The sequence below is a fragment of the Drosophila simulans genome, chromosome X (genome assembly GCF_016746395.2).
Source record: "Drosophila simulans strain w501 chromosome X, Prin_Dsim_3.1, whole genome shotgun sequence".
NCBI classification, from domain to species: domain Eukaryota; kingdom Metazoa; phylum Arthropoda; class Insecta; order Diptera; family Drosophilidae; genus Drosophila; species Drosophila simulans.
This window is the reverse complement of record NC_052525.2, coordinates 13,064,566-13,091,895: the sequence shown is the minus strand read 5'-3', so window position 1 is coordinate 13,091,895 and position 27,330 is coordinate 13,064,566. Positions and strand designations below refer to the sequence as shown.

The following is a 27,330-nucleotide window of genomic DNA, read 5'->3' as shown; positions in this document are numbered from 1 at the left end:
GACTTTCAAATATTTTCTTGCATCATACAACATTAAAAAAATGCAAGTGATGCGATATTGTTGCCTTATTATTTAAGATTGCACTGATTGCAATCAATTGAAATTATTCGAGACTTTGGATACGCTGTTCATTCATATAATCCCAGGGCCATCTTTCTTGTCTGAAATCAAATATTTTTCCAGATCTTGGATAATGTTTATGTTATTCCTGATCTATGCAGATATTACCCACAGTTGCCCGTAAACATCGCCCCAGAAAGCTAACCTATAGATAGACATATAGAAGATATTTAAACAAATACATATACATACTTTAATATATATATATTTTTTTTTATATCGGGCATCTTCGTGCATACGATCGGCACTAAAAACCGAAGGCTACAGACGAATAGCGCCCACACAAAACGGCCAAAAATAGAACAACAAAAATTCGAAACTGTGCTATTTGTTATTCCCTGATTTTCGAATATTCTGACTTGCCTTTCTAACTTTCTGATATTCGGACATTCAGAAGATGATGCGAATTGAAATTTACTTGAATACGGCATACGGCATACCCGACTTCCCACCCACTTTCACGCCCACATATAAGATCTGCACATGTCCGTACTTTTGGTCTACGGATCACTGAGCTATTTAGCCCGATGTTTGCAATAGGTTCATAGTTGTTTATTGAACGGAGGATGTTATGTGAATCCAGCCAGATGGCAGGCAAAATTTAGAAGCGGCCAAAAAGCGCTTACAGATGTCGTTTATATCTGGACACAACACGCCCGGACCATTTCATGCACTAAATCCCAGATAACTCGACCTGCCCACCTGTGTCCCATTGCGATTCTGTAGTTTTGTGGTTTTTGGCAAGCCATGCATAATACCTAGACCGTACTGAACTACCCATACACATACATATGTATCTATCTGCGTATCTGGTGTGTGCATTTTGCATTTCGCTGAGGTGCAGATACAAAAATGTTCTAAATTTAAGACACTTGGTAACCAAAAACGAAATCAAAACAAATGCCGAAACTTTGCGACTATATAGTAATTTTACTGTTGGGGAATATTGTAATATATATAATTTTAAAATAATATTCATAGCTTTTTTTTTAAATTACACAGAAGTCTGTTTATTTGAACAACTGGTTTATGCAAGGAATTATAGGAATCCTCTTGGGCTTAAATTATTTTTTCTATAATCATAAATAAATATATATAATCATGTATAAATATAACAATTATTTTATCCTGATTTTGGGGAACTTGAGTATCTTTCAGATAGCCCAATTATTTTTTTGTTGCAGTATTTATAATTTAAGAAGATTCAAATGTAAATGAAAAGTACAAATTCTTCTTTTTTATATTCTTATAGAATTCATAATTTATTATATGAAACATGTTGGAAAAAAAAATAACGGAAATCGGTGTAGATGAAAGTACATTTTATTAAAATATTATAAGTTTTTGCTTTATTTTAATTTTATAAATACTAGAAAGAAAGCTATGAATACAGAACAAAATATGTTTCACTACGCTTACTTAATACTAATATTTCTTATTGTGTTATGATGTTTATTAAACGATATGAAAAAATTGATTTTTTTTTGGAAAAATTTGCATATAGGGAAAAGAGATTTTGTCAAATTCTTCAAATAGTATATTTTGAAAAAAAAAAACCAATAAAGAATGAATTAAATTCGATAGCTAAAAGTGCTGCAAGGCGTGTAAGTGTATCTGAAACTATTTGGCAAAAGTATCTGTTAGAAAGGAAAATAAAAAATAAAAAATAGCATAGCAAAAGGAGAGAAATAAAAAAAGAAAATCGGAACAATGACGAATAGATTCAAGTGTTAGACAAATGGCAATGCGATGGGGCCACCTAAGGCCGTTCGACGTCAGCAGTTCGATCGCGATATAGATATAGGTAAATAAATATATATACATATTTGTATTTGTATAGGGGGATGATCGGTGATCGGGGCGGGCTGGGTTGGAGATTTTGTAGGGCGTGCACTCTGGGGTTCAAATGCTGCAACGATCCGCTGAGGAATCCAAACTATATGTGCTATATATCGGCACGAACATCTGTGCGTATATATTATAGAGCACTATATGCAGGCCGACTTTTTAATGGCTGTGAAATTTATGCTCTACGATATTTGATTCCAAAAACAAATGTGTAAAATGCCGCCAACGCTCCGAACGTCCGTATGCGCTATATACTTATGTATGATCTAGTTATGTGCGTGCGCCTCTATGGTCTAAAGTATAGTATGTACTATATCGTATGCCTCATCTCGCTCTGGCCAAAATGGAAAATTGGAAAACTCGACGGCGGATGTGTGCGTGTACAAGTTTATGTTTCAGCTGCAGCCCACCTGAAAAATCCACCCAAAACACACATTGAACACAGCCAACACAGGCAGGCGACCAGGCACCCACCACCACCCACTTGTTGCCACATCGGCCAGCGATATGTGGCATATAGCGCTGGCCTGCTCGCACCCATGGCCAGCTATTGGCTATATAGAAAGGCGATCGGTGTGTGCGTGGAAATGGCTTTTCCGCGAACGCGACGAAAAATTCTTTAACATAACGTGTAGCAGCGCTTTTCATCGTCAGTTTGGTTAGTCGAACCGCAGCATTCGCTCCTACGACGTCAGCTGCTCGGACTTCAATTCAATTTGTTTTTCTCCCTAAGTAAGTTTTTTTTTTCTGTTTCTGCTCTACTGCTGCTTCACATCTCCTTCAAATGCTGCATCACCAAAGAATAAAAAGAAAATATAATAAACTTGTGTGCCTAAAAACGAAAAGAAAGTTATCGAAAACGAGAAAACCGAATCCTTTGGGAATAAACCACGAACCACGAACATCAACAAAAGAAAGTTACGAATTGGAAAATCCTAGTGTTATATAACATTCTATTTTTTTTTGAAATTTTTTTAAAGTGCAATCTACGAACAAATAGTGCGAATAACTTGACTTGAAAGCCACCAAAAACGAACTCTGAAGCCAACTTTTTCAAAAATCTTTTTTTTTAAACTTTTTTTTTTCATAATGGCTAAAGGCTAAAAATAATTTGAAAAAATTCGCCCAGGCATTGGCGGCGCCAAAAACAATATTCAACGGCAACTACAACAACAGGATTAGCCGCAGCAGCAACAACAACAACAAAATCAAAAGCAACAACAATGCCAGACAGGAATATATACATATAAAAATATATGTATATCTTTTTGCTTTCTGAAAGTGTTATATGATCTGAGAGGAAAAGTTCTCAAATTTTTTTCGACTAATTTTAAAAATAAATTCGATTCGTATGTGTGCGCGAGTGTGTTTTTACCTTGGCAAAATGTCCAAGTTACACACACACACACACAAACACACACACACACAGATACGCAGAGTGAAAACTTTTTTCTATAGCTTTCCGCGCAGGCGCCAATCAGATGTTAAAGATATAGAATAGGCGAAAACGAGACGGAACTATAGCCACCCACACAAGATCGATGGCGAATAGAGATCTGGAGGTTTTTGGAGGATATATATAGGACTATAAATGGAAACAGATAGATCGAGTTATAGAAAGGGAAATTTGTAGAGTAAATTCGACAAGGATAAGATGACAGGATATAAAAACAGCATATGACAGTTTAGTGTTGTTAGGCAGGAAGTAGCTAACACTTACTTAAACTTTGAACTTGAAAAGACAAAAAGTAAGATTCAAAACCATGTTTTTGAAGGCATACCATTTTGTGTGATAAGACGATGGACGTATATTTCTAATAGTCAATCCAGTTTCAATCGAAAAGTTTGTACAATTTTTCCAGAACTTTTCTTAATATATTTCACATTATTTGCAAGCACTTCCCCCGAAACTGACCCAGTTTATCTAACGCTAAAAATATAAGCTCAGCAATTGCATTTCCACGCAAAAGTGCAAAGATTATAAAAATAGAATATTCATATTCCCAGACATTTCAAATAGCATATTAAATATATAAATTCGTGGCATAATAACTGGTATATATATACAGGCGATCTATGAATGGCATTTGATTTGATTTTCTTTTCATTCCACACCAGTACGCCCAAATATATATATATACGTATATATAAATTCAAAAGCTTCTCTAGATTTTCCGATTTAGTGCCAAGGTAAAAAAAAACTAAAATTTTCAAAAAAGGCTTTCGCCGAAGCTTTTTGATGTTTTCGGAAGCTTTCGGCTTTCGGGAAATTCAATACTGCCCCAAAGTCTATTTTTAATTGAGAAAAAATCGGAGGAAAAAGAAAAAACCACCGATATACATAGATTGGACTACGGCTCTCTCCTTCGCACACACACAGATATAGATGTGGATATAGATAGCATGGGAAATTAAATAATTTTAGAGCAGAGCGTACGGAATTTATCGTTTATTTTTTTCTTCTTGAATTTGGAAGATTATGATGTGAGGACGAGACATTGTTGCCGGCTATAAAAAGACAGGTCGCCCTGCCTACATATACACAGCGGAATCGCGTATATATATATATATATATATATATATATATATATATATATATATAGGGGGACAGATCCGTCTAATTATAGAGTTATCGCAGGGCGATCAAAGGCTGCTTCAAGTACAGTGAAACCCTGAATAGAAAATAGACAAGAGGTTATCAAAAAGGGCAATCATTAGTTGATTTGTTCGTACACCTGTATTTCGCTGCTCTATTGTTGTTGCTGCTTTTGCTAAAAAAAAGGGGTTATATTTAATAAGCATTATTGTTTATATCAATTGAATTCAAAAAGAAATATAATAATGGAACACATTCACGTTTTTGGTGTCTTTTCTATTCTATTACAATGGCTTCCTAAGTTTATCTTAAATATATGCATATAAAGACTAACTAAACATTTTCTTTTCTGTATATTGTTATTGCAGGTTTTTTCAACCCTAAACCGTAGCCATGTCCGACGATGAAGAGTACACGTAAGTAGAACCCATGGGAAATGTAGGAGACGATGCAAATATTAAGTATACGACGCGTATGACCGCGAACCAGATTTAAAAGTGTGTAAAGTAAACAGATAACTTAAGTAAAGTAGCAAAGTTGAAGAGAAGTATTTGAAGGTCTCGTTTGAACCCTTATTGTTATACGTACTAACTAATTCAACGACCAGATTTTTGTGGATTCTTGTAAGAGAACTTTTTGTAATCACGTTTACCAGTGGCACCTATTTTGATCTGTACTCCTTTCTCTCTATTTCCACGCATTGTCATCCCTGAACCCGAACCGAAAAACCGACCACGATCCCAAAAACCTCCACAACCACAACCACAACCCATGAATCTGTTCGAACAACCGCTAATGTTGTCGTTTCGTTTCTTTTGAAATCAACAACTAATAACAATCAACAACTATTCAACAACAACCACACGACAATTCAACAACAAATCAACAATATCACCTCTGCACCCGTGTGCCGTGTGTAACCCTGCACTTTCACTCCAAAATATATAAAAAAAACACCTTATTCAAAAATCTAAAACCAAAAAATATCGAAAAAAAATTAATTCGTTTAATTACGAACTCGAAAGCAGCTCCGAGGAGGAGGAGGTTGTCGAGGAAACCCGCGAGGAGACGTAAGTACATTTTTGTTGCCGATTTTTGTCGACATCTTTTGTTGGTTTTGGTGCAGCAGCCTAAAGAACTCGATTGGTGTTCACTTATGTCTATCTTTTTTTTTTGCCCTAACTATAACCAATTTTTTGATTTTTTTCGAAACCGAACCTTGCCCACCATTTTGTATTCCAAATTTTCTATATGTGTTGTATTTTGTCAATGTCTGCAATGAAAAAAAACACCCTTTTTTAAAATTGGTAGAAATATGTATTCCCCAAAAAAGATTTAAAAAAAAAAAAAACACCCAGAAACCCGAAACCAACCCAACATTTTTGTTTTGTGTACTCGTCTGTAAATAATTTTATTTGTTTATTAATTATTCTTTGGTTTTTATTTTTTATTCTGTTTTGTGTACATTTTTGTTATTTCTTTTGGTTTTTGTTTTCAATGTGTTGTTGTGTGTGTCTATAAAAACCAAAATTGAATTTAGAATTAAAAGTATACGATCACAAAATCAATATCCGATAATTGTACAAAATTTACTAATGGAACCCGAGAGCAAACCACCCCACCCACCCACTGTTCACCCCACACCCACTCAAGCAGCGAGTTCATAGTTCATACCCCCTCCCAAAAAAAAACCTAGCGAAAAATTGGCAAATTGTGTATATAAAAGCTGTGTGTATCCCCACCACCCACATGTGTATGAAACTGTGTTCAAAATAATGGTAGTAGTAATTTTCTATTAAAAAAGCAAAATATTGCGTATACGTAGATCATCCATTTTAATGAAATTGGTACAAAATAAATAATAATTCATTTATTTATTAATATTAATACCAATTTTAAGTTTTAAACAACTAAATTCCTACCTATCCATTGCGTACATTTATTTTTCATTTAAAATTTGCACTATTATTTTGAACCCAGTCGGATTTTTAGTGTGTATTTTTTGTATCACTTGTAACACGTCTTTTGTCTATCTGTCTATCTATTTTTACCATCGTATCTCCCGACTCTCCCCACAAGATAATACATTTCCAAAGCCGTAAAACGCAATTTCCAAATTCTAAAAAAAGACTTTTGACCAAAAGTTAACTTTCTGCCTATCGCTGGCCTGGCTTAGCAAAAGTGTTGTTGCCTATAAGACTTGGAAATCATTGATATCAATTCTGTTTATCTCTCTCTTTCTCTCTTCCATCTCTTTTTGATCTCGTTCTTGTTGCAGGAAGTAAGTAAATTGTGTGAGAAACCAATGAAACGAAGAAAGAAAGACCTATAAAGATCCCACATATCTGTATAAAAGTTTTTTTTCCCAAATTACTATTTGCCTGGCCCCAAAATTACGTATATGCTCGTTTGCCAATTTCTGAAACAAATTGAACAAAATTTCAAGTTTTTGTGTGTGCATTTCTGCTCCATATGCATCAGAGAACCAGTTCCAGTTCCAGAACCAGCTCCAGTACCAGTTCCAGTTCATACTGTACAAAGATTCGTTGCTTGGAATCATTTTTGAGTTTTCTTTAGAACAACAACCAACCAGAAAACAACAAACAAAACCAAACCAAAAACAATTACGTACCAACCATTACAAAATTAATTATTCTTTTCAACCTTTTATGCAAATATCTCTCTATATATATTCTCCATCTTATCTTCTTCTTTCATTTCGTTTACCAAAAAAAAAAAAAAAAACAACAAACAAACCAATATATTTTGCAAATGAATTTTTTAAACAACCAACCGTTTTTCTCTTTCTTTTCAACGTTCCTTTTTGTTTGAAAACTGAAATAACGAAAACAATCGCATTTTGTATGAACTTTTCGAACCGAAACCCACAACAAATATCAATCAATCAATCGAAACCATCGTGAATTTGTCAATTTTTGAAACACAAAACCAATATATATATATAAATAAAAAATATCACCACCTCCATGTTTGTTGCCACCTCAATGCCTCACGTATAGAAAACCACCTCAGACACCAGCCGAGTAAGTCTATGTACAAAAAACAAATGTGAACAACAAATGAAACCAGAACGCTAACCAAGACTAAACCCTTAGAGTTATCTTAAGATCGTCCCCGATTAATCCGCCTGTGCGTGTCCAGTAAAACACTCAAAACCAAATAAAAAAAATTAAAAAAATAAATAAAATAGTTTCTAAGGTGTAAACTGTACCTCTGTAGCAAGCACTACTCAACACAAACTCTTACTCACCACAACTCACCACTCCAGTGCCATCGAAGCAATCCCCCTATCTTTTTTGGTGTGTTTCTGTTCTGTTTCTGTATTTTTTTTTTTATAACTAGAGTAGTAGTATTGCCATACGTAGAATGTAGTTATCTAATGCTTTCTCACATCAGCACTTTGGTGGATACTAATTGTAAAAACAACTCTTTGACTTTCGGAACCAAATCGAACCAAATAATCTAAATATAATCACCAAACAAATAAACAGGCCGTTAGAAATTCCGTCAAAATTCTGTAATTAATTTTAGTGCCTAGACATTACTCGTAGTACTAGTGGCTATCGAAGAAAGTGATCACGATCCGACAGATTTAACTAATCGAGTTCTTTCTCATTCCCGAACCCGTCCCTTACCGTAACGATCATCAGAGGAGAGGGCGACCCAGAGTTCATCAAGCGTCAGGACCAGAAGCGCTCCGACCTCGATGATCAGCTGAAAGAATACATCACCGAGTGGCGCAAACAGAGATCCAAGGAGGAGGATGAGCTGAAGAAGCTGAAGGAGAAGCAGGCCAAGCGCAAGGTCACCCGCGCCGAGGAGGAGCAAAAGATGGCCCAGCGCAAGAAGGAGGAGGAGGAGCGCCGTGTCCGTGAGGCTGAGGAGAAGAAGCAGCGCGAGATCGAGGAGAAGCGCATGCGTCTCGAGGAGGCCGAGAAGAAGCGCCAGGCTATGCTGCAGGCCATGAAGGACAAGGACAAGAAGGGCCCCAACTTCACCATTGCCAAGAAGGATGCAGGCGTGGTAATTATATGAGATTTCATCAATGCCGGTTGCTGATACGCCTCCGTCTTCCCACCTCCCCCCATTTGTCTCTCTCTCTCTTCCTGTTTTCGTTTTCTTCTTTTTCGTTCTTTTTATTTTATATTTGATTCCAAATCAATTCCATATCAACTCCTCATTTGCCACCCGTCGTGTCCATCAATCATCAATCGTCGGTTTTTGAATTCATCGATCATTTGTAATCCTTAATCGTTTGTGTTGCGCCCGAATCGATCATCCACAATCGTTAATCGTTTGTGTTTTTTGGCTCCATCGATCATTCACAACCGTTTATCCATTGTATTTGATTCCAAAATCGATCATTCCGACATTTCTCAATCGTTAATCGTCTGTGTTCATATCGATCGCTTAAAAATGTGCATTTAAAACACTACACTGTAATGTGAAACTGAAACAACAAAACATTTTTTTTGTTTTCTTTTTTCTTTTACACAACAAACAAAACAAACACACGCATGTACACACACCAAACACGAACAAACAAAATATCACTTTGTTTTGCGCTCTTTTCTCTGTGTGTGTCTATCTCTCTCACTGTTTGTCTCTCACCACGTTTGTACCGCACGTACCAAAAATCAAATCTCAAAAATCCGAAAAATCAAAAAAAAAATATATATAACTACATATATATAAAAACACAACGAAATGTGTCTGCTATGCAAAACAAAACTAAAAACAAATATTAAAACGCATCCTGCGCGAAATTCGAATCGAACCAAAAAAAAAAAAAAACTCGCCACATGAAACAAAAAATAGTTGGGACTCTCGTCCGCCGCCATGGAACGCAACAAGACTAAGGAACAGTTGGAGGAGGAGAAGAAGATCTCGCTGTCGTTCCGCATCAAGCCCTTGGCCATCGAAGGATTCGGCGAGGCTAAGCTGCGCGAGAAGGCCCAGGAGCTGTGGGAGCTCATTGTCAAATTGGAAACTGAGAAGTATGACTTGGAAGAAAGGCAGAAACGTCAGGACTACGATGTGAGTACCACTTGGCTTAGGCCTATAATCCTCAAGGGAACACATTTGCTGACACCCATGTCCATTGACAGTTGAAAGAGTTGAAGGAAAGACAGAAGCAACAGCTCAGGCACAAAGCCTTGAAGAAGGGTCTCGACCCGGAAGCTTTGACTGGCAAATACCCGGTAAGTTAGCCTTACTTTTAAGAGATCCCTGGCTCACATAGCTAACGTGCCATGTTTCCCCACAGCCCAAGATCCAAGTCGCCTCCAAGTATGAGCGACGTGTGGACACCCGCTCTTATGACGACAAGAAGAAGCTCTTCGAGGGTGTAAGTATTCGTGTTTCCTCTCTAAAGCTAACTATACTTGGGTATTTTTTTGGGTTGCCTCTTTGTAAAACTGTATCAATATTACGCACATTTAGGGCTATAATACGGTCTATGCGGAAACCTTAGAAAAGACCTGGCAAGAAAGACAGGAAAGATTCACTCAGCGCACAAAATGTAAGCGTCGCTGAAACATTCACGTCTACGTGTCTCTCTTCTTCTGTATCTATCTATCTATTGTTTTATGTTTACATCATAAACTATGTTATTTGTTCGTATCACTACCACCGAAAGTACAGTCATGTCAAAAGTTGAGGTGGTTCCAACACTACTAAAAGTACAGTCACGGTAAAAATAAGGGCTGGGTATTTCAAAGGCTACCAAAAGTAAAGCTATGAAACACTTTCAAAAGTACAGTAACGTCAAAAGGTTGGGTCGTCAATGCAATTACGTAACAGAATTGACAAGAAACTGGGGTATTTTTTGGTCTTTCTGGGCGGCTGACAACCAATATCGCACCTAACGTCTACTCTCTTTTTATCTCTTTCTATGTTTTATGTACCATATTTCATAATTGTCAACTGTATGTTGTACTGTGCTCATAAAATCACACACCAAAACACGAACACAACACTGTTACTACACACAGGGCTGGGATGAGATCTCCAAGGACTCGAACGAGAAGATCTGGAACGAGAAGAAGGAGCAATACACCGGCCGTCAAAAATGTATGTACTTTAGATCAGATGCGAGTTATGTAGCTAGGGTAAATGGGGATCAACTGTACCCCTTCCAAAGGGACGACAACAACAGAACAACATTCATTAATTTGTTCATTGTCGTGCTGTGTTTTATTATGATTTTTTCTGTTTCCTGTCGATTTGTTTCGATTACCTTACTATTTCGATTTGTACCAGCAATATGCTAATTGTAATCCGATACTTTTAATCCACAGCCAAACTGCCAAAGTGGTTCGGCGAGCGACCAGGCAAGAAGGCCGGTGAGCCCGAGACACCCGAAGGCGAGGAGGACGCCAAGGCCGATGAGGACATCGTCGAGGATGATGAGGAGGTCGAGGAGGAGGTCGTTGAGGAGGAAGATGAGGAGGCCGAGGAGGATGAGGAGGAGGAGGAGGAGGAAGAGGAGGAAGAAGAGGAAGAGGAGGAGGAAGAGGAGGAGGAGGAAGAAGAGGAAGAGGAGGAGGAGGAATAGACCAATCCACACTCTGGGCCCGCCCTCGCGCACCACTTTCCTTCACCACTTTTCGTAAAAACAAACACTACATTTAAATACCAAAGCCAAACAATTTTAATAAAAGTAAAAGAATGAACTAAGTAGTTATGATATCTTAGCTTATTCGCCCAACAACTTGCTATTCAAAATCAAAAACTCAACATCTTTTTTATTGAATCGAGAAATGTAAGATTTCTTTTAAAATAAAACATCAAAACCAACACCAACTAAGTCAAATACTAGCAAAACCAAAAACAAGCAACCAAAAAAAAAGATAAGCAATCAAGATATTAAAGTGTGTTATGGCATCATATCTATGAAAACTTTCTGTTGTTTGTGTGCATGTCTGTGTGTATCGATCGGGTCTCCAGATCATCGTCGTCATAGTGGGGATAGTGGGAATAGGGATACCTACCTATTCATCCAACGATGGACGAAGTCCCAGCGTTCTTTGTAAACTTTTAGCCCAAGATGGTGTTTTCTGGGTGGATCTCTTTTCTATAATTTTCTGAAAGTACCCAGAACTTTACGAAAACAATATGAAATTGCAAGACTAAACGATCTGCCAGCCAAATAAAATAAATACTACTTTTTCGGTTGCATGATTTTACATTTATGTTTAACTTTTATTGTTTCCTCAGTTGATTTTATTTTTCTTGTACAGTATAATTTCGTAGATATATATATTTTTTTTTTGATTCATCGTTTATCTTTTGCCGGGATGTCGTTATCAATACAATATTGTACAATTTTCTTAGGCTACAAACTGCGCACAGAAAATGTGTTGTAATTAGAATTAATTCGTTTCCATATCGGATCTTTGCAGCGTACAGTTAACCTATTTTCGCGGATTACAATTGGCTAAATACGTTTTTCATTATGGTTTGATGGATTTTTGGGGTCAACGGGTTGGGTTAATAATATTGGGATTACGGAGCGGAGTGCAATATAGTGTAATTTTAAGTTCATTTAAACTCTGATTGTCTGTCAGCTGCAAGTAGATCGTTAGTTTCTCAACATTGGTGACTGGATTCCTGTCCTAACTGCAGCAATTCCACACACAAAAAAAATGTACAATATAATATATATAATACATGGGTATTAAGATAGTTATGCATATTACATACATACAGGCGTAATTTTGAGAAAAAAATGCATCTTAAAAGCTAGCAAAAATAGTTTACGTTTCACATTTATATATATTTTTTATAATAGTTCACAAATTCGATGCGGTTTTAATCACAAAACTGAATAGTTTTATGGTTGCGACACGCACTGTGACTACAAAAAAACACACATTATATAAACTTTTCTCCTTTATATTATGTTTGACTTTCGTTTCCTTTAACTTTCTCTTAGCTATTAGCGAGCTAGCGGTATTTTCCATCGCCGCCATCAAATAAACTTCAATTTCCTCTAAGCAATCATTTTTCCTTATTTATTGTCAGCAATTCTCATTTTATTTCATGAAATTAAATATAACAAACAAACATTAATAGTTTTCTTTGAGCACAAAGCTAACGGCAAGTAAGTACATAATATAGCCATCCTGTTCGCCCACACACACAGCAGTTAGGACGGACAAGGCTCGTGTGTCTGTGTGAGTGTCTGTCTGTGTGCAAGGATATTCTCCTTGCTACAAAAAAAAAAAAAATGGGTACAAAAAACCACCTTCAAATTCAAATGACTGAGGAAGATGGAAAGATTTAAAGTTGGAAATACAGTTAGCCCAGAAGCTGTCATTCTGTCAAAATCCAAATGTACAGTCTTTAATAACTGTCAAACTTCGAGTGTAAGTACAGTCTGTCCAAAAGCCGCCATCTCTCATTTTACAAATAAAACATTGACCTCATGTTGCTGATCTATGTCAGCCATTTGAGTTTGAAGTACATTTCCTAGACCAAATAATTTAGCTTAGCTAACTTCGATTCCTCTCATTAACTGCACGCACACATATACATTTAAAATCTATTACAACTTTCATATACATTTAGACACTCAGTTTAAGGTATACATTTATAGATATATATATATATATATGGTTTTATTAAATTGGTTTTCTTTACATTCAGTCAATTTATTGCAACACAAAAAAAAGTTTACAAAATTGTAATATTTCTATACTAGTTCACGTCTTTTTTTCTTTGTCATCAGCAGCAAATATTTTAATATACGATTACAGTTATTAAACTAAACACCTTAAAAGCTCTTTTCGTTAAAAATTTAACACTTCTAAACACTTCGTTTTGCTTTGTCCTACCGTTTGCAAACTATAAACAGTGCTTATATTGTAATGTATTTCTTATAAAAACCTATAAAGATTCCGCGAGCCCATAGACGAATTTCAGGTAGAGATTCATTCGATTAGTGGGAAACATAATTCAGATATTTATATTTTATGTACACAATTACAGATACAAAAAAAAGGGGTTCTAAGTGATAAACCGACACGAGTCTCTCAAAAAACATTCGTACAAAAAAGGCTTAAAAAGAGTTCTAAACTAAATTAAAATGTTTTGTTATCTTTTCATATTGTAAACGAGGTCGGTGAGAGTATGCAATGGATTTCCTGCATCTTCTTCATTGCAAAAACTCCTCGTTTTTTCTTCAGCTTCTTTTGGTGGTTATCATTTTATCTTGCAACACATTTAATAATATTTAGGCATACAGTGCGTTTCTGGACTGTAAGACGACGTGGAAAGGGGTAAATGCCAACCGTACGATTAAACAAAAAACTATCATATTTTAGTCGCCTTTAAATTATTTCAAAAATCGCATTTAATCAAAAGTTCAAACTAAATTATATGAATGCCATTTTTCATTAAATTAAGTAGCTTATCAGTTGAACACGATTAGCTGGTAATCAAGGTAATAGTAATTGTACTGACCATTTCAATGGACCAAATGAAGCAATTCATTGCACAATAAATTTAATAATTCAACGCCCAGCCCGCATTAAGGTAAATCCAGTTATGAGATATTAATTAAGGCATAAATTAAATTACTACGAATTAAAGGGCGCAGGGCGAGGTTGGCTTTTAAATTGGCATTTCTCCCTGCAACTTTAAGTCTTTTCGTCACGAAACGTTCTTTAGAGTGTAACTACTTATTCTGTTGTTTGTTAATTGTTTGCTTTTCTGCTTGTTTTTTTTTTTTTTTTTTTTTTTGGTAACTTCACGAAGCATTAATACACGTACATTATATGCAAATACATATATGTATCAAGCATGTAAAGGTCTCGGCTAATACAATTTAAAATTGGTTTCTTGCAACAGCAGCAGCAACAGTTATCATTATCGTTGTCCTTATCGGCAGCCAAGAGAGTTAGCCAGGTTCAATGCTTGCCACGCGGCAGTCTTATGGGTATGTGCGGATATCATGTATCCGCCATGGGGTCCTCCATGATGTTGTTGTTGTTGATGTTATTGTTGATGTTGTTGTTATTGTTGCTGCCAGCTAATGGCAGCTGCTTTATCGTAATGACATCCTTTGGCTTTTGATGCAACAATTGTTGTTCTCGATCCGGTTCCGCTTCCCTTTCCGACTCGCTCTCCTCCTCACGATGTTGCTGCTGATGCTGCTGCTGTTGCTGTTGCTGCTGCCGCTGATATTGCTGCTGTTGCAGATGCTGCTGCTGCTGTTGCAGATGTTGCTGCTGTACATGTTGCCGCTGTCTGCTGTGTTGTTCTGGTATAATTTTATTGATTGTGTACTGATTATTGTTGTTATCCTTATTGTTGCTATTGTTGATGATGGTGTTCGTGTTGTCATCCTCGCTGGATGACATCTGCAGCACTTGCTTCGCCTTACTCTCCCACAGCATTCGATTGGCCTTTAACTGAAAGTAGAGACAGAACCGAAATGCGTATTCAAATTAAACCACTCATAATGGGCGCACTTGTGCGTGAATAAGCCTCCCACTCCCACCCCACCGAAAGCCCAGCAAATCGTGTATTTCCCGTGCAACTGCAGCTGCTGCCGATGGCCTCCTCATTACGACTGATGTTGCTGCTGTTGCTGCTGCTGCTGCTGCAACTGCGGCACTATGTGGCATACAGCATATGCATACATCTGCCCCCTCTTTTTTGACTGCCAAAACGTTTGAGTGCCTGTCAAAGCGAAAACTTTGGTAGCACAACAATTTGGTGTTCAACTTTGCGACGTCGCAGTTGTGCAAATTAAAGCGCAAGAAAAACAGTTATAGAAATTCCTTAGCTGCCTTGGGCTCTTATTTCAGTTTCTATGTATTTTTGTCAGTCCCACATAAAATGTGGAAAAAAAGTGGACTTTCCCACTTATTGTGCATATTTACTCTAGCATGAGTTGTTTAAAGCGAACTTAAAATGACAAGTTACCATAGAAGATTCGTAGAACATTAATTTGGGATTATTATAAGAACAGAAATGTGTTTCTTAATTTCTATTCTCCTATTTTTAGATTCTATCTCCGCATCTCATTAGTTTTAATGACTTTTCTCGCAAATTCAGCATGAAAACAATTCAAATTCGTTTAATTCGTGCATTCTGTCGGTTGTTAAATATTTTAGATTTCCATTTGATTGCTGTTTATCTTTCGCTGTACAAATGCAGCTGAACGCAAACTCTTGTTTTTACAACGTGAGCGTAATTTTCACAACATTTTCTTTCTTTGTGCGGTTTTTCCTTTCGACTCGGTTGCTATTTTCCCTTTCGCCCACCCACCTCATCCACCTCAGGGTATTAACGTTTCGTTATTTGATTTTAATTTCCCCGCTGCAATGCAACGCAAGGCAACTGCCGCCGCTCGCTTTTTAATTTTTGCATAAATATTAAATATGCAAATATGTTTAAAATATTTAATGTTTGCAGACACCTCTCTTCCAATAAACGGTATGGGGCATGGGGGGGTTGCGGCGCATAGCCGTCAATTAATTAAAATATTTGCCATTAACATAAATTAAGGAATATAATGAAATTGCCGGACTCTCAATTGATATTAATTGCGTGGCACGTTGCGTGGCATCCGCGAGGGGGCAAAGGGATAACTGACCGGTGAGGCATCATCAGTACTGAAAAAAAAAAAAAAATGGGGATAGGAATCGGTATGGGTTGCGATGCGATGGGGTGGCATGGGATCGGATGGCTGTCAAGCTGGCGGGGATTGCGAAAGTTGACTTAACTTTGTCCGGCTCCCGTGAGCATTTATCCACCTCCATCTCCTTGCTGTCCATTCCTCCATCCTTCATCCCTGCCGTCTGCCGGTGGCGTGCATGTATAAATTGCCACTTATGCCATCAAGCCACGGCCACGCCCCCTCCGCAGCTGCCGCCCACCGACAGACCACTGGCAGCAGCGCGGAAACATTGCAATTGCAACTGTCAAACAGAAAGTGCCCCTGTGACAGGCCAATAAAAACGCACAAAAATCGGGGACATCATAAAAAAAACAAACCACTGGCACCGCAAAAAAAAAAAAACAACAAAAAAATCCCCCAGCCTAGGTGCAGCAAATCGAGTGAAAATTTTCATTTTTCATCGTTGCGTTGAAGTATCAGAAATTACACCAAAAATCAAGAAGGAACGATCAATTCGGCAAGCCGAAGTTTAAGTTTCTGCAGTTTTGTGTAATTACATTTGATACTACTCTTCTTCTTTTTATGAATAATACCCCTGAATTCACAATTTGTGATTAACTATAGTGCTCCAGAACAAGCAGATATATGCTGGAGAAAAAAAAAGGAGGCGTAAATCAGCGCGCAGATAGCTGAACTTGAGTTAACTCAACGCCACTCGAGTCGAGTGGTCCGGAGTAACGAGGAGTGGACTAATTAATTAGCAGCTAATTTAACGCCTCGCTGCTCCGGACATAACTCAGCAGGATGCACTTGCAAACAGAGATACCAGTTGCCGACGGGTGGGACAGGAAAAAAAAAGAGGAGAGGAGCCAGCTGGGAAGACAGGGGGTGAAAGGTCGGTAAAAATGGCCAAGTTAACCGAAAATTTCAATTAAACGTTAGTTGGAAATTCAGTTGGCCGGCCGGCGGCGACAGCTGTTAGCTATGTAATCACTAACTTAAAAGGAAAGTGGCTGCGCAAAGCTTTGAATCCCTGGCCAAATCATAAAAACCAATTATAATCTAATTAAAATCACTAGGCAGCGATGAACTTAACTGTCTGATAATCAATGGTTATTTCCAAGTAAAATGTACCATTTATGCTTAAATGTTTAACTATCTCGGCGGAAATCTGCTCAAAAAATACAAATTATTTCATTGAATTTATTTAATTTGTTCTTGAATGCTGCAATGTCACTTGGGATCTTGATAAATTATTCAGGAAATCAACTCTTGCAACTATTGATGGCATAAACGAACGCATATGAATGTCAAATATTATAAAAATGCGTGCAAAAAATCATTCGATTGGTAAAATATATAGCGGCAGAAAGTGCTAAATAAATAATGAAATTACATTTTTCCGCCGAAAGTTTGCACCTTTGAGGTAAGAAAAAACTGCACAATTTTTTCGCGTTGCCCTCGATAGACTACTATATTTCGATTAAATTCATATGTACTCCATATATATACCAGGATTTAAAAAAAAAACAAGAGATTTTATAGTTTTTCCCATCTTTAAACGCACAATGTGCACGCCATCAACCATACATAGATGGCGCCACCAAGCGACCATCATTGTGATCAATGGTATTCCTTACAGTTTCATGGCTTTGTAACCCCAGCCAATGCATACATATATGAATCAAAGTAGCTGGAAAAAGAACAATACAAAAAAGGCGGAAAAAGAACGAAATATAAAGTAAAATCGCTAGGTGCAACCAACAAACGAGAAGGCGAAGTGCAAAACACAAAACAAACAAGCAAAACACAAATCGCACATACAGAACGAAATCGAGTAGAAGGATAAAAAAACAAAAAAATAAAAACGAGTTGCACAATGTGTGTGATGTAAGTGGGTGGGTTTTTGATGGTTGGCGGGGTATGGTATGGTATGGTATGGTATACGGTGCGTATGGGTTATATGCTTGGGCTATGCAGGGAAGTGCAAAATATGCCAATGACACAGGCAGCGGCAGCGGCAACGGCAACGGCCCAGAGCCAAAGTGAAAGGTGAAAGATAACAAGAGCCTGGGAAAATGACAAGCAACAAAAACAAAGGACACGAAAAGGGATTCCAGTGGGTGGTGCTGGTGGAATAGGGATAGAGTGAAATTGCCTGTGTTTGACAGTGGTGATGCCAATGGAAGTAGCTTAAGAGCCCTAAATTGGAAAGAATGCTTGCTTAAGCTTTATTCATTATTATTTTAAAGTTGATAAACGCATAGCCACAGAGTTTGTAGTAAATTCCGTTTTGCATTTTGGTGTAAACGTGAAATAAAGTCAAATAATAAACACTATGCAGAGAATATAAGAGTTATAAAATCAATATTATGGAAACTTCGACATTGGCATCACTGTTGTCCTGGTATGATTGGGTGTAGTGGTAACATGAAAAAAGTGGCTGTTTGGCAGTGTTTTGAGTTTGTTTTGCATTCGAGAACCGACGGGGTTGCACCTTACCTTCGACGTGTTGTCCTGCACCCATGCATCTGGCTTACCATAGTCCGGCGGATTCGCGTACGGATCGTAGCCGAGCACGGACAGCATGGGCGCTATGTCGGCCATGTCGCGCACCACGTCGCCGGGTATTTGGCCAACCCATTTGGACATCGCCTCCAGATTAACCGGCTTGATAACCTGGTCCGACGAACGCTCCACCCTGCGATTGCGTTCAATGTTGAATTAATGGACATGGTCCCTTCGCAATTCTACGATTTTCACTTACTTGGACAGAGGCACTCCGTTCGGCTTGTTTATGAACTCCTCGTGGTGCAGCACCGCATCGTTCCATGGCACGTCCAGGAATTTCAGTATCTTTCGCATCCACTCCTCGGGATGCAGGACCAGCTGCTCATAGTACACCTGGCGGAGAGAAAGAAATACAAATGATAAGTATGGACACTGATACTTTTCATATTTTGGCTATAACTTCAATAAAATAGGGCTCACAGTTTAAAAGTCGACTGTTTTGTGCAGCTAACAACCTCAGCTAACTTTCCCTATCACCGTTTAAATGATTTACAAAAATTAATTTTTGGCTTAATTTTTGCATTTTTGGTAAGGGGTAACATCATAAAAATTTGCAAAAAATGCCAAAAAAAATTTATTTCCAAATTTGAATGCCAATCGATTGGGAATTAAATTACGAGCATAACGAGGTATAATATTCCCAATTCGGACTATTATTTCCATTGTTACGACTGAAATACTGCAATTTTATTGCGGTAAATAAAAAATAAGCACTTTAGGCGAATAATGCTTACTTAAATGACTTTAAAATGCACTACAAATACTTAACACTTTAAATGCCGACCGAACACATTTAAATATACACTTTTTTTTAAGACCCGCCATCAGCGGAATTTAAAAGTCAGCTCGCTTAATTTCCTGTGCCAGACTGCAGCACCCCGACCAAGTTAATCATCGTTGATTGAGATGGGTGGCGTGGTGGCCAGATGGCACGGTGTCCAGGTGGGCATGTGAGCATCTGACTACTGGATGGCTGGGTGGCCAGGACTAGTGAGTCACTCACCATCATGCAGCGGTCCTTGCCGATGTCCCGGCACTGCTCGTGCATCACCTCGATGGCGTGGTTCCACTTCTGCATGCACTGCCGGTAGCTGCTCAAATCGAAGCCGGTGATTGTCACCTTGCGCGATATAATCGAATGAACTGTCGCCCGGCCGTCGCGCACCATGAATAGGAATTTAGCCTGTAACGAGCAGAAAAACAGGTAACAGGTGCACCCGGAAAAAAATATGATTAACACTTTGAATACAAATGAAAAAAAGAACGGTGTTTAAATATTAACAGTCAAGTGTATATGCATTTCATTTAAATGTTACATTTCTACTTTGATATTTTATGCTTATGCGCTTTCACGGTAAATATGAATACTACGTTTTAATCACATTGTAACACAGCAAAGATGGTTTTATAAGCCCGCAGAGATTTAAAATCGCTTGTCGAGACAGCTTAACATGTTTAATGAAATATTTGTTGCTATCTCTCCTCGGCGTTCTTTCGGCTGACAGTGCTCCACCCCAGTTAATTTCCATTAAAAGAGATATTTCTGTGACAACGGCCGAGGATGGCTTAAATGCCAGACTCAGATATGGTAAATGAAAATGGTATTGCATTACTGATATGGTTATGTTTTTTATGCTCCGCGTGTGGATGCTTGTCCAGGATGCGGCGGGAGGATGGGGAAATTGTATCGCCGCGGGTGCTTACGTTCGGAAATAGCTCGATGACATAGGAGCCCATTTTCAGCGTCAGCGGATCCTTGTTGCATAAGCGCGGCGCCGGCTCGCCGTGTTTGGCGATGATTTCCAGACAGAACTGCGCGATGGCACTGTTCATGACCTCTTTGGTGATGCCGGCCTCCTGCAGGCGGAGCGACTCCTTCTCGGACTTCAGCCAGTGCGAGCGCAGCTGCAGGATGCGCGGAATGACACGGGTTTCCTGCCCGCAGCTGCAAGGATCCCAAAAAGCAAAAAAAATATATATACAGATGAGAATATATACACACAAAGCGGCGGAGTAGTAGTGGCTGCGGGGCAGCTTCTGTTCACGTGGGGATAGGGTGCATTGTTGGCCATGTTGGATCTATGGATTTTGAAATCTAAGCTTTCAGCAGTTGGGTAAAAAAATGCAGCACAAATGGAATACACGATTGCAATCATTTCAATGTTGCATTTGTTTATAACGTTCCCTTACTTAAACTAGCTTAACCAACTTGTTAGCTGTTTAGGACTTGTTAGTACGGGACCAGTACGGGACCAGTTCGGGACTCCTCCACCACCGACTCCTCCTCATCCTTCTGCTCTTCTAATGCAATCGACAAAACGAAATGGTATGCCATCCGCTGTTAGCTCTTTGGGTTACCCTCCAGCGGATGTGGATGTGGAAGTGGAGTCTCCCGTCGCGTTTCCATGTCTGGTGCATAACTCCCATTTGCGTCCCCTCCTCTTCTGTGTGGCCCGCTCCGATTTCCAGGACTGCAGAAACCACTGAACTATAAAGGGCTTCAAACGATTCGTTTGCCGCTCTAGAATTTTCCGCCGGCAGTGCTCCGTAATCAAGTTCAGAGCACACACAAAAAATTACTGCCTGATTGCGTAAATTATCATAAATATCCCACACTGCAGCGCCAGTCAAACGGCAATTGAAAATAAAAATAAAAAAAAAATGAGAAGGAGAGCGACTCGAACTTATGACCCCAAAGGAAAGTAATCAAAGTCGATCAAAGCCTTGTGTTGATTCAACAATTTTTGGAGGCCACTGAAGTGCGTCAGAGATCCATACGAAATTATTTAATCAACGTATATCAAAAACAGTAGCGGGCGGTAATAAACTAATTACTACATGTTTATCCATTGCTCCTTAATGTCAAAGATACAAATCAAATATTTGATTTAATTTGTGTGACCGCACAATTTTGAGAGCAATTAAATCAAAGTTAATTGCCTTTTTTAATTGAATGAAATTGAGCAATAGTTTTAAGCAATTACGGTCTACGCTTGAGTTAATAACAAATAATTTGTAGTGAATTCTAATTAGCATATTCTATATTAATGTTTTGTTTTAACACACTAATGCAGCATTTTGTTACATTCGACTTATTGTGCATAATTTCAGTAAGCACTTAAAGTTATCGCGCTTGGCATTTTAAATTTATAAACTTTTAAGTTGTAAGTAAACTTGTATTATCTATTTGTTAATTAAAGTTGTTATCTGTACACTTAGGTGCTCGCAGTTACTAAGAAAACTATTCAAAATAGTTGACGTGTTTAGTTGCCTCTTGAATAATCCAAAAACTTAACAAGATAAACATACAAGTTATCAATCCCAAATTACCCTACATTATTTTCCGGCTGAATTTTCAAAAGTTTCCCCCAAAAAAATCCCATTAAAACCGCAATTTTATAGCCCGAAAACATGGAGTCACCTATTTTGCACCATCTAAATCGGGGTCACAACTTTATCTGGCCCCAACCAATTACATTTGTTCGCACCTCAGCATGGGAGCCTCTTCATCTCGGCGGGTATCCCTCTATCCCCATGCCCATTTCCATCCACATCCACATCCACATTCCCATTCCCATTCCAGTGCCAGCGCCATGCAAATCCCACAAAATTGTTTCGGGGCTTACACCAGACTCAATTAGTTGATGCCAAGTCTAAATGCTAAATGCTACAAATACTAAAACCAGATTTAATCTGAAAACCAGGAGGGTATGTGGAGCGCCACAGGGCGAGGAAACGGGGCAACGAGGGTGACCTACTCCACATACGCTTAGGCAAGTTTTACACTTTGCACCGCCCACGTTTTTGGAGTCCTGCAAAGGCGAACAAAGGACGAGGACCCATTCTGTAACTAAAATCCGTGAGATCCTTGAGGGAAAGGGAAGTCGGTTTTTAAATAGCGGAAATTGCGCTGTGCAGCCATCAGAAAAAGCGACCCCAACTGCCAGCCAGCCAGCCAGCCAGCCAGCAAGTCAACCAGCCAAGCAGTGAGGCATCCAGGCATCCCAGCATCCTGATGTCAGGATCCAGGACGCAGGATAGGCCACGGATGCGATGGGACGACAGGATGGAGCGAAATGGTCTGGAAATGGGCCGGGCAAAAAGGCAAATTGTTAATAAAATAAGGGGCTAACAAAAAAAAAAAAAAAGAAAAAACTAGTTGCTGTAGCACGAGGAAACCCTTTTGCTACTTGACCATTTCTCATTTTCAGATTGCGCCAAATTCCATGGTTAATTACTCATGCGTAAGGGAGACTTAAGAAATTATTATAATAATATATCGCAGCAGCCAGAAGGTATGCCCGGAAAGATAAAACCCGGACCAGATACAGATACGCAAATGGAGGCCAGGCCAGGATGAAGAGTAAAAAAAAGAGAAAATATTAAAATTGCCAAAGGGCAGAAACGGAATATATCGAATTGGTTTGCCTGCCTGACTGGCTGCATGAGGTTGAAAGGAGATTGAAATTGGGGAGTTGAACCGAACCCCGAACCCCGAACTTCGAACCAAACCGAATCGAACCGAACCGACCGAGAGCACCGCCCCAAAAAATGTATATATTAAAATTTACAACATTTTCCCCATAGAGAGCGGTGTGGAAATACACTTTATGGCAGTGCAAAAAGCCGAAGTTGAAGCAAAAGCAGAAAAGGTCCCCCAAAAACGGAAGAGGAAATTATTTGGAATTCGAATGTTTTTCCAAGGCATCGTCGGCAAATGTTTGATTCTGCTCAGAGTAGGTGTGAAATTTGGTTAGCAGATTTCATGGCTTAAAGGATTTGCAAAATATGGTAAACAAACTTTTGATGAGATGTCAAGGTGGCGGAAATTGCCATCTGAGATGGGATGGATATTACCCATTGAATCACTTCTAAATGAACGCAATGGAATTCACATTGAATAAGGCACTTTATTTTAAAAGCATGATTTTTAAAAAAATATTCTTTTGTATTAAATCAATAGAAAGCTAAGAAATAAACGAGATCAGCTTAAACAGAAAGCCCAACAAATAAATTGATTGTGCTATGCGATACGTGTGAAATATCTGAACTACTAAAGTGGAAGCAGTTTTCTTCGAACTTTTTCTCGCAATTCAGGAAAATGAAAATTCCTACTAAATTACGGCAGTCATTGCCCTGGAATGCATTTCGCATGAAAATTCAATTTTGAAAAGGGCGTTTCGTTACAAAAGTGAGAAATACAAGCCATTGCAAATATACATATTTGAATAATAAAGATTTGTGATATGTCAAAGTTGAGAACTTGAACTCGAAGGCAAAGAAGAGGACTTCTCCCACGCAAAAGTGACACAAGGCAAACTTTAAATTGAGTTTCCTCTTCGGTAAAAATTAAATGTTAATTGAATTGACAGCATTGATTTCGAGTCCTTTTACAAAACATCGCCACGGGGATTCATTTATGAATGGAATTCAACGCTTTTGATTCCATTGAAAATGTCATTCAATACGAGTATTTGAGTAACAAGTAATATGGAAGAACAACTGATCAAGTTATTAATTATGACTTAACATCTTGGAACCCTTAACGTATCACTGTACATACAACCCTTCCCGTGTTCAATGGCAAACCAATAAATCGCCTTTGATATCCGATATGTGCAAGACTCCTCCGTCGTCTCCCGGGATTGGGAGATTGGAAGGAAGGAGGGAGGGAAGGAAGGAAGGAAGGAAGTGAAGCATTCGCCCCCGAGACCGCGGCATTGTGGCAAACAATCAAATCGAACAGGCGACGCGCAGTGGGAAAGGGTATTATCCGGTTACGGGCGAACCCAGTAGCCAGGCTTCGGGACTCAGGAGCAGGTGAGCAGGTGAGCAGGGCAGCTGGGGTTTCCGGGCAGCAGACTTACCGCACATCGGGATGGGCATCCAGCATGGCGCGCATCAAAGTCGTCCCAGATCTCGGCACGCCGCCTATGAATATTAATGGCATCTCACGGTTGTATGAATAAACGCGTTGATTGTCATCTGTGAGGTATTTCTGAACGTGTCCGTATTCCGTATCCGCATCCGCATCCGTATCCGTAGCCGTAACCGTGTCCGGGTTTTCGCATCCGCATCCGCGACGTCAATGTGTAGGTGGATAAAAAAACATAAAAAATAAGAGAAGAGGAATGAAATTAGAGAAAAGTTGCAGGCGTAAAATAAATGGCATAGCTCTTGCTTACGGCCATGATGATTATTATTATGATTATTATTATGATTTGCATTATAATCATGATGATGATGGGAACTAGAGCCGGGTGGATTGTGGGTGATGGCTTCTTTGGCTGAATGAGCGCAGGTGTCAACGCCATCGTGGGCATTAGCGTCAGAAGACATACAAAGTGGAGGCGACAGGTGATGGGCATTACTAAAAATAGATGCGAGCTATCCATATGGAGCCCCAAAAGGGGACGAAGCCTTATCTTTCGCTAGCCCAAAAGCCAGTGATAAATTTGCTACCTTACACCTTATCAAAGGTAAACAATGCGATGGGGGTTTTTTTCAACCGCCTAATGGGAAATCGATCGACTTTCATACATCATAAGCATTCAATTAGAAAGGTGATAAAAGTGGCATAGCTCTCTTTTGTATCTAATCAAAGTGTTTTGTAAGATAAATAGAATTTTGAACCGACACAGATTTAACATTGTTCGTGATAGCATTAATTAAACGAACTCAAAACTTGAAATCCACACTCATTCCATATTAGTTTCATACTTGTTGTTGTTGGTTTTCCCCAATTAAGCTACAAAATTGATTTTTGCTTCTGCCAAGTAAAGATGGATTAAATTATCAATCACTTTTGCTGCTCATTTGCATGCTGAACTAAAGTCTATGAAATTTAAGCCCATTGTTCGTAGTGCTTTGTTTATAAATATACTACTTGGTCAACGCCCAACCACTTTAATCCCTGGATTACTATTAATTTGCCTTTCTGTGTTGCACGTCAGCCAATTTGAGAGGGTTAATTAAGTCACGTTTTGATTTCGCATTTCGAAAAGGCATCCTGCCATCCTGGGCTTCAAATTTTCCATATCTGGCCGCACAAATCTACGGAATTAAAGCGTTTTTTTTATTTATATCCTTCCTTAATTACCCGAATGCAGTAACATTTGCATTAATTTATACTATTTGTTTTGGCTGAACAGTGTGTTTCCCATTAAATAAGATGAATTTCTGTGTGCATTGAATTGCATTGAATTTAATGCAATGCCATATAAATCGATGGGTCCAAATAATTATAATTATGCATGCAGCATGCGGCATGATAGCCGAATTAAGCCATGGCTACACACATCTCCACATAATTGGACCCACAAAATCCCCGGAATTAAGGCCCCTTTCATGTGTAAAACCAAGGAACCAAGGATGTGTTAATGCTCTGTGGAAATGATTTGACCATCTCGGTCGCATTCCATTGTCTTCCATTTTGTGGAGTCGTCATCTTCCGATTCCGCTCCCTCCCCATGTCGAAAGCTGCTTATGACCTCCGCCTTCGATATTCCCAATGCTAATCAATGGATATACCCCAACGCCATCGACCATTTCAACTCCAACGAGACCATTTTGGTCTCGACTAATGTTTACAAAATCGTGTTCGGTCATCCGATAACCAGTTAAATTCCCTGAATGACTTTTGCTTTGGTTTTGCGTGTGCGGTTGGTGTTTTCCGGGATGGGGAGGTGTGGCTGGATTTTCATCTGTGCTCAGCCAACATGAAATTAGTTATCCAGCTAAGGTTCTACTCCCATGCATTTTTTCCTTTGATTTATCATTGCAAATGTTTTTGTTTGGCTTGGTCAGCACGAGGGGAAGTGGACGCCACAGTGCGTCACACAAATGTAGAGCTCTATGGGCTAACAGAGTTGGGGAATCACTCCTAAATGGAGGCATTTGAATATAACAATAGTAGATCCCTTTCAATGCCCAAAGTTCCATTCTTTTGTTCCAACTTGAAACAGCATCTCTGCTTAGCAATGTCCTGGAATAGGCTCAATTTGGCTGCAGGAATTCAAATAACCCATCAAGTTCGAATTGAAATTGCTCAGCATCCCACTGATTTCGGAATCAAAAATGGATTATCAAATCAGGCAAGCCTAGAATCTGTGAGGAACTGATTGCTGCTTGCCGCCAGGTATATCAGCCCTTTTACCATTTGATTCAATTTAAATATTTCGTATTTCGTAATTCACATCCCTACATTTTTGCCACGCACCTTGGAGCAAAGGAAGTAGATGTTCGGGGGTGTGACTATGTGTGCTTTTCCAATTTTTTCTTTTTGTTCCGGAACGGAAAGGATGGGAGGATGGATATGCTAGTTGGGTGTGGGGCAAACAGATTGTGTTCGATTTGGGGGTACATACCTCAACGCGAACCATTTGGGAGGCGAGCTCGTTGGTGGCGTCCACCTTGAAGAGGCATGTGGGCCGCAGTTCGGTGAATTTGAATAGGAACATGGTGATGACGATGATGCCGAAGAGCACCCACAGGGTGACCTTCTTATTTCGATATGGCAGTCGCATTCTGGCGGTGGTCTAGGTGT

General features: G+C 38.9%; 2 protein-coding genes across 24 annotated transcripts; one reads left to right on the top strand and one right to left on the bottom strand.

Annotated features, from left to right (window-relative positions):
* The first annotated feature begins 2,587 nt into the window (after nucleotides 1-2,587).
* LOC6725876 (troponin T, skeletal muscle) lies at nucleotides 2,588-11,485 on the top strand. Of its 22 annotated transcripts, none has more exons than XM_016172622.3 (10): nucleotides 2,588-2,700; nucleotides 4,933-4,980; nucleotides 5,590-5,634; nucleotides 7,585-7,608; nucleotides 8,236-8,605; nucleotides 9,404-9,622; nucleotides 9,694-9,786; nucleotides 9,852-9,932; nucleotides 10,028-10,106; nucleotides 10,885-11,485. In XM_016172622.3, the coding sequence occupies exons 2-10, from the start codon at nucleotides 4,958-4,960 to the stop codon at nucleotides 11,139-11,141; spliced, it is 1,191 nt and encodes a 396-aa protein (XP_016039224.1). In that variant the 5' UTR covers nucleotides 2,588-2,700; nucleotides 4,933-4,957; the 3' UTR covers nucleotides 11,142-11,485. The 22 variants fall into 22 exon arrangements, with proteins under 22 accessions (XP_016039224.1, XP_016039212.1, XP_039153974.1 ...); XM_039298040.2 differs by having other exon boundaries at nucleotides 2,590-2,700; nucleotides 5,593-5,634; nucleotides 8,236-8,608; XM_016172620.3 differs by having other exon boundaries at nucleotides 2,590-2,700; nucleotides 8,236-8,608.
* Nucleotides 11,486-11,751: 266 nt separating this feature from the next.
* LOC6725875 (protein-tyrosine sulfotransferase) lies at nucleotides 11,752-27,310 on the bottom strand. 2 transcript variants are annotated; one of them, XM_039298039.2, is made up of 7 exons: nucleotides 27,152-27,310; nucleotides 24,653-24,783; nucleotides 20,490-20,730; nucleotides 19,789-19,968; nucleotides 18,982-19,118; nucleotides 18,717-18,915; nucleotides 11,752-15,000 (listed from the first exon to the last, which is right to left on the bottom strand). In XM_039298039.2, the coding sequence occupies exons 1-7, from the start codon at nucleotides 27,308-27,310 to the stop codon at nucleotides 14,539-14,541; spliced, it is 1,509 nt and encodes a 502-aa protein (XP_039153973.1). In that variant the 3' UTR covers nucleotides 11,752-14,538. The 2 variants fall into 2 exon arrangements, with proteins under 2 accessions (XP_039153973.1, XP_016039202.1); XM_016173845.3 differs by having other exon boundaries at nucleotides 14,906-15,000; nucleotides 18,755-18,915.
* Between the last annotated feature and the right edge of the window lie 20 nt (nucleotides 27,311-27,330).

Coding starts and splice junctions, on each gene's coding strand:
- LOC6725875 (XM_039298039.2), bottom strand. CDS start 27,310: ATGCGACTGCCATATCGAAATAAGAAGGTCACCCTGTGGGTGCTCTTC. Junction 20,731..24,652: donor GATGCCCATCCCGATGTGCG/GTAAGTCTGCTG, acceptor GGATCCTTGCAG/CTGCGGGCAGGAAACCCGTG. Junction 18,916..18,981: donor AACGGAGTGCCTCTGTCCAA/GTAAGTGAAAAT, acceptor ACGCAATCGCAG/GGTGGAGCGTTCGTCGGACC.
- LOC6725876 (XM_016172620.3), top strand. CDS start 4,958: ATGTCCGACGATGAAGAGTACAC. Junction 7,609..8,235: donor CCACCTCAGACACCAGCCGA/GTAAGTCTATGT, acceptor AACGATCATCAG/AGGAGAGGGCGACCCAGAGT. Junction 9,787..9,851: donor CTTTGACTGGCAAATACCCG/GTAAGTTAGCCT, acceptor GTTTCCCCACAG/CCCAAGATCCAAGTCGCCTC.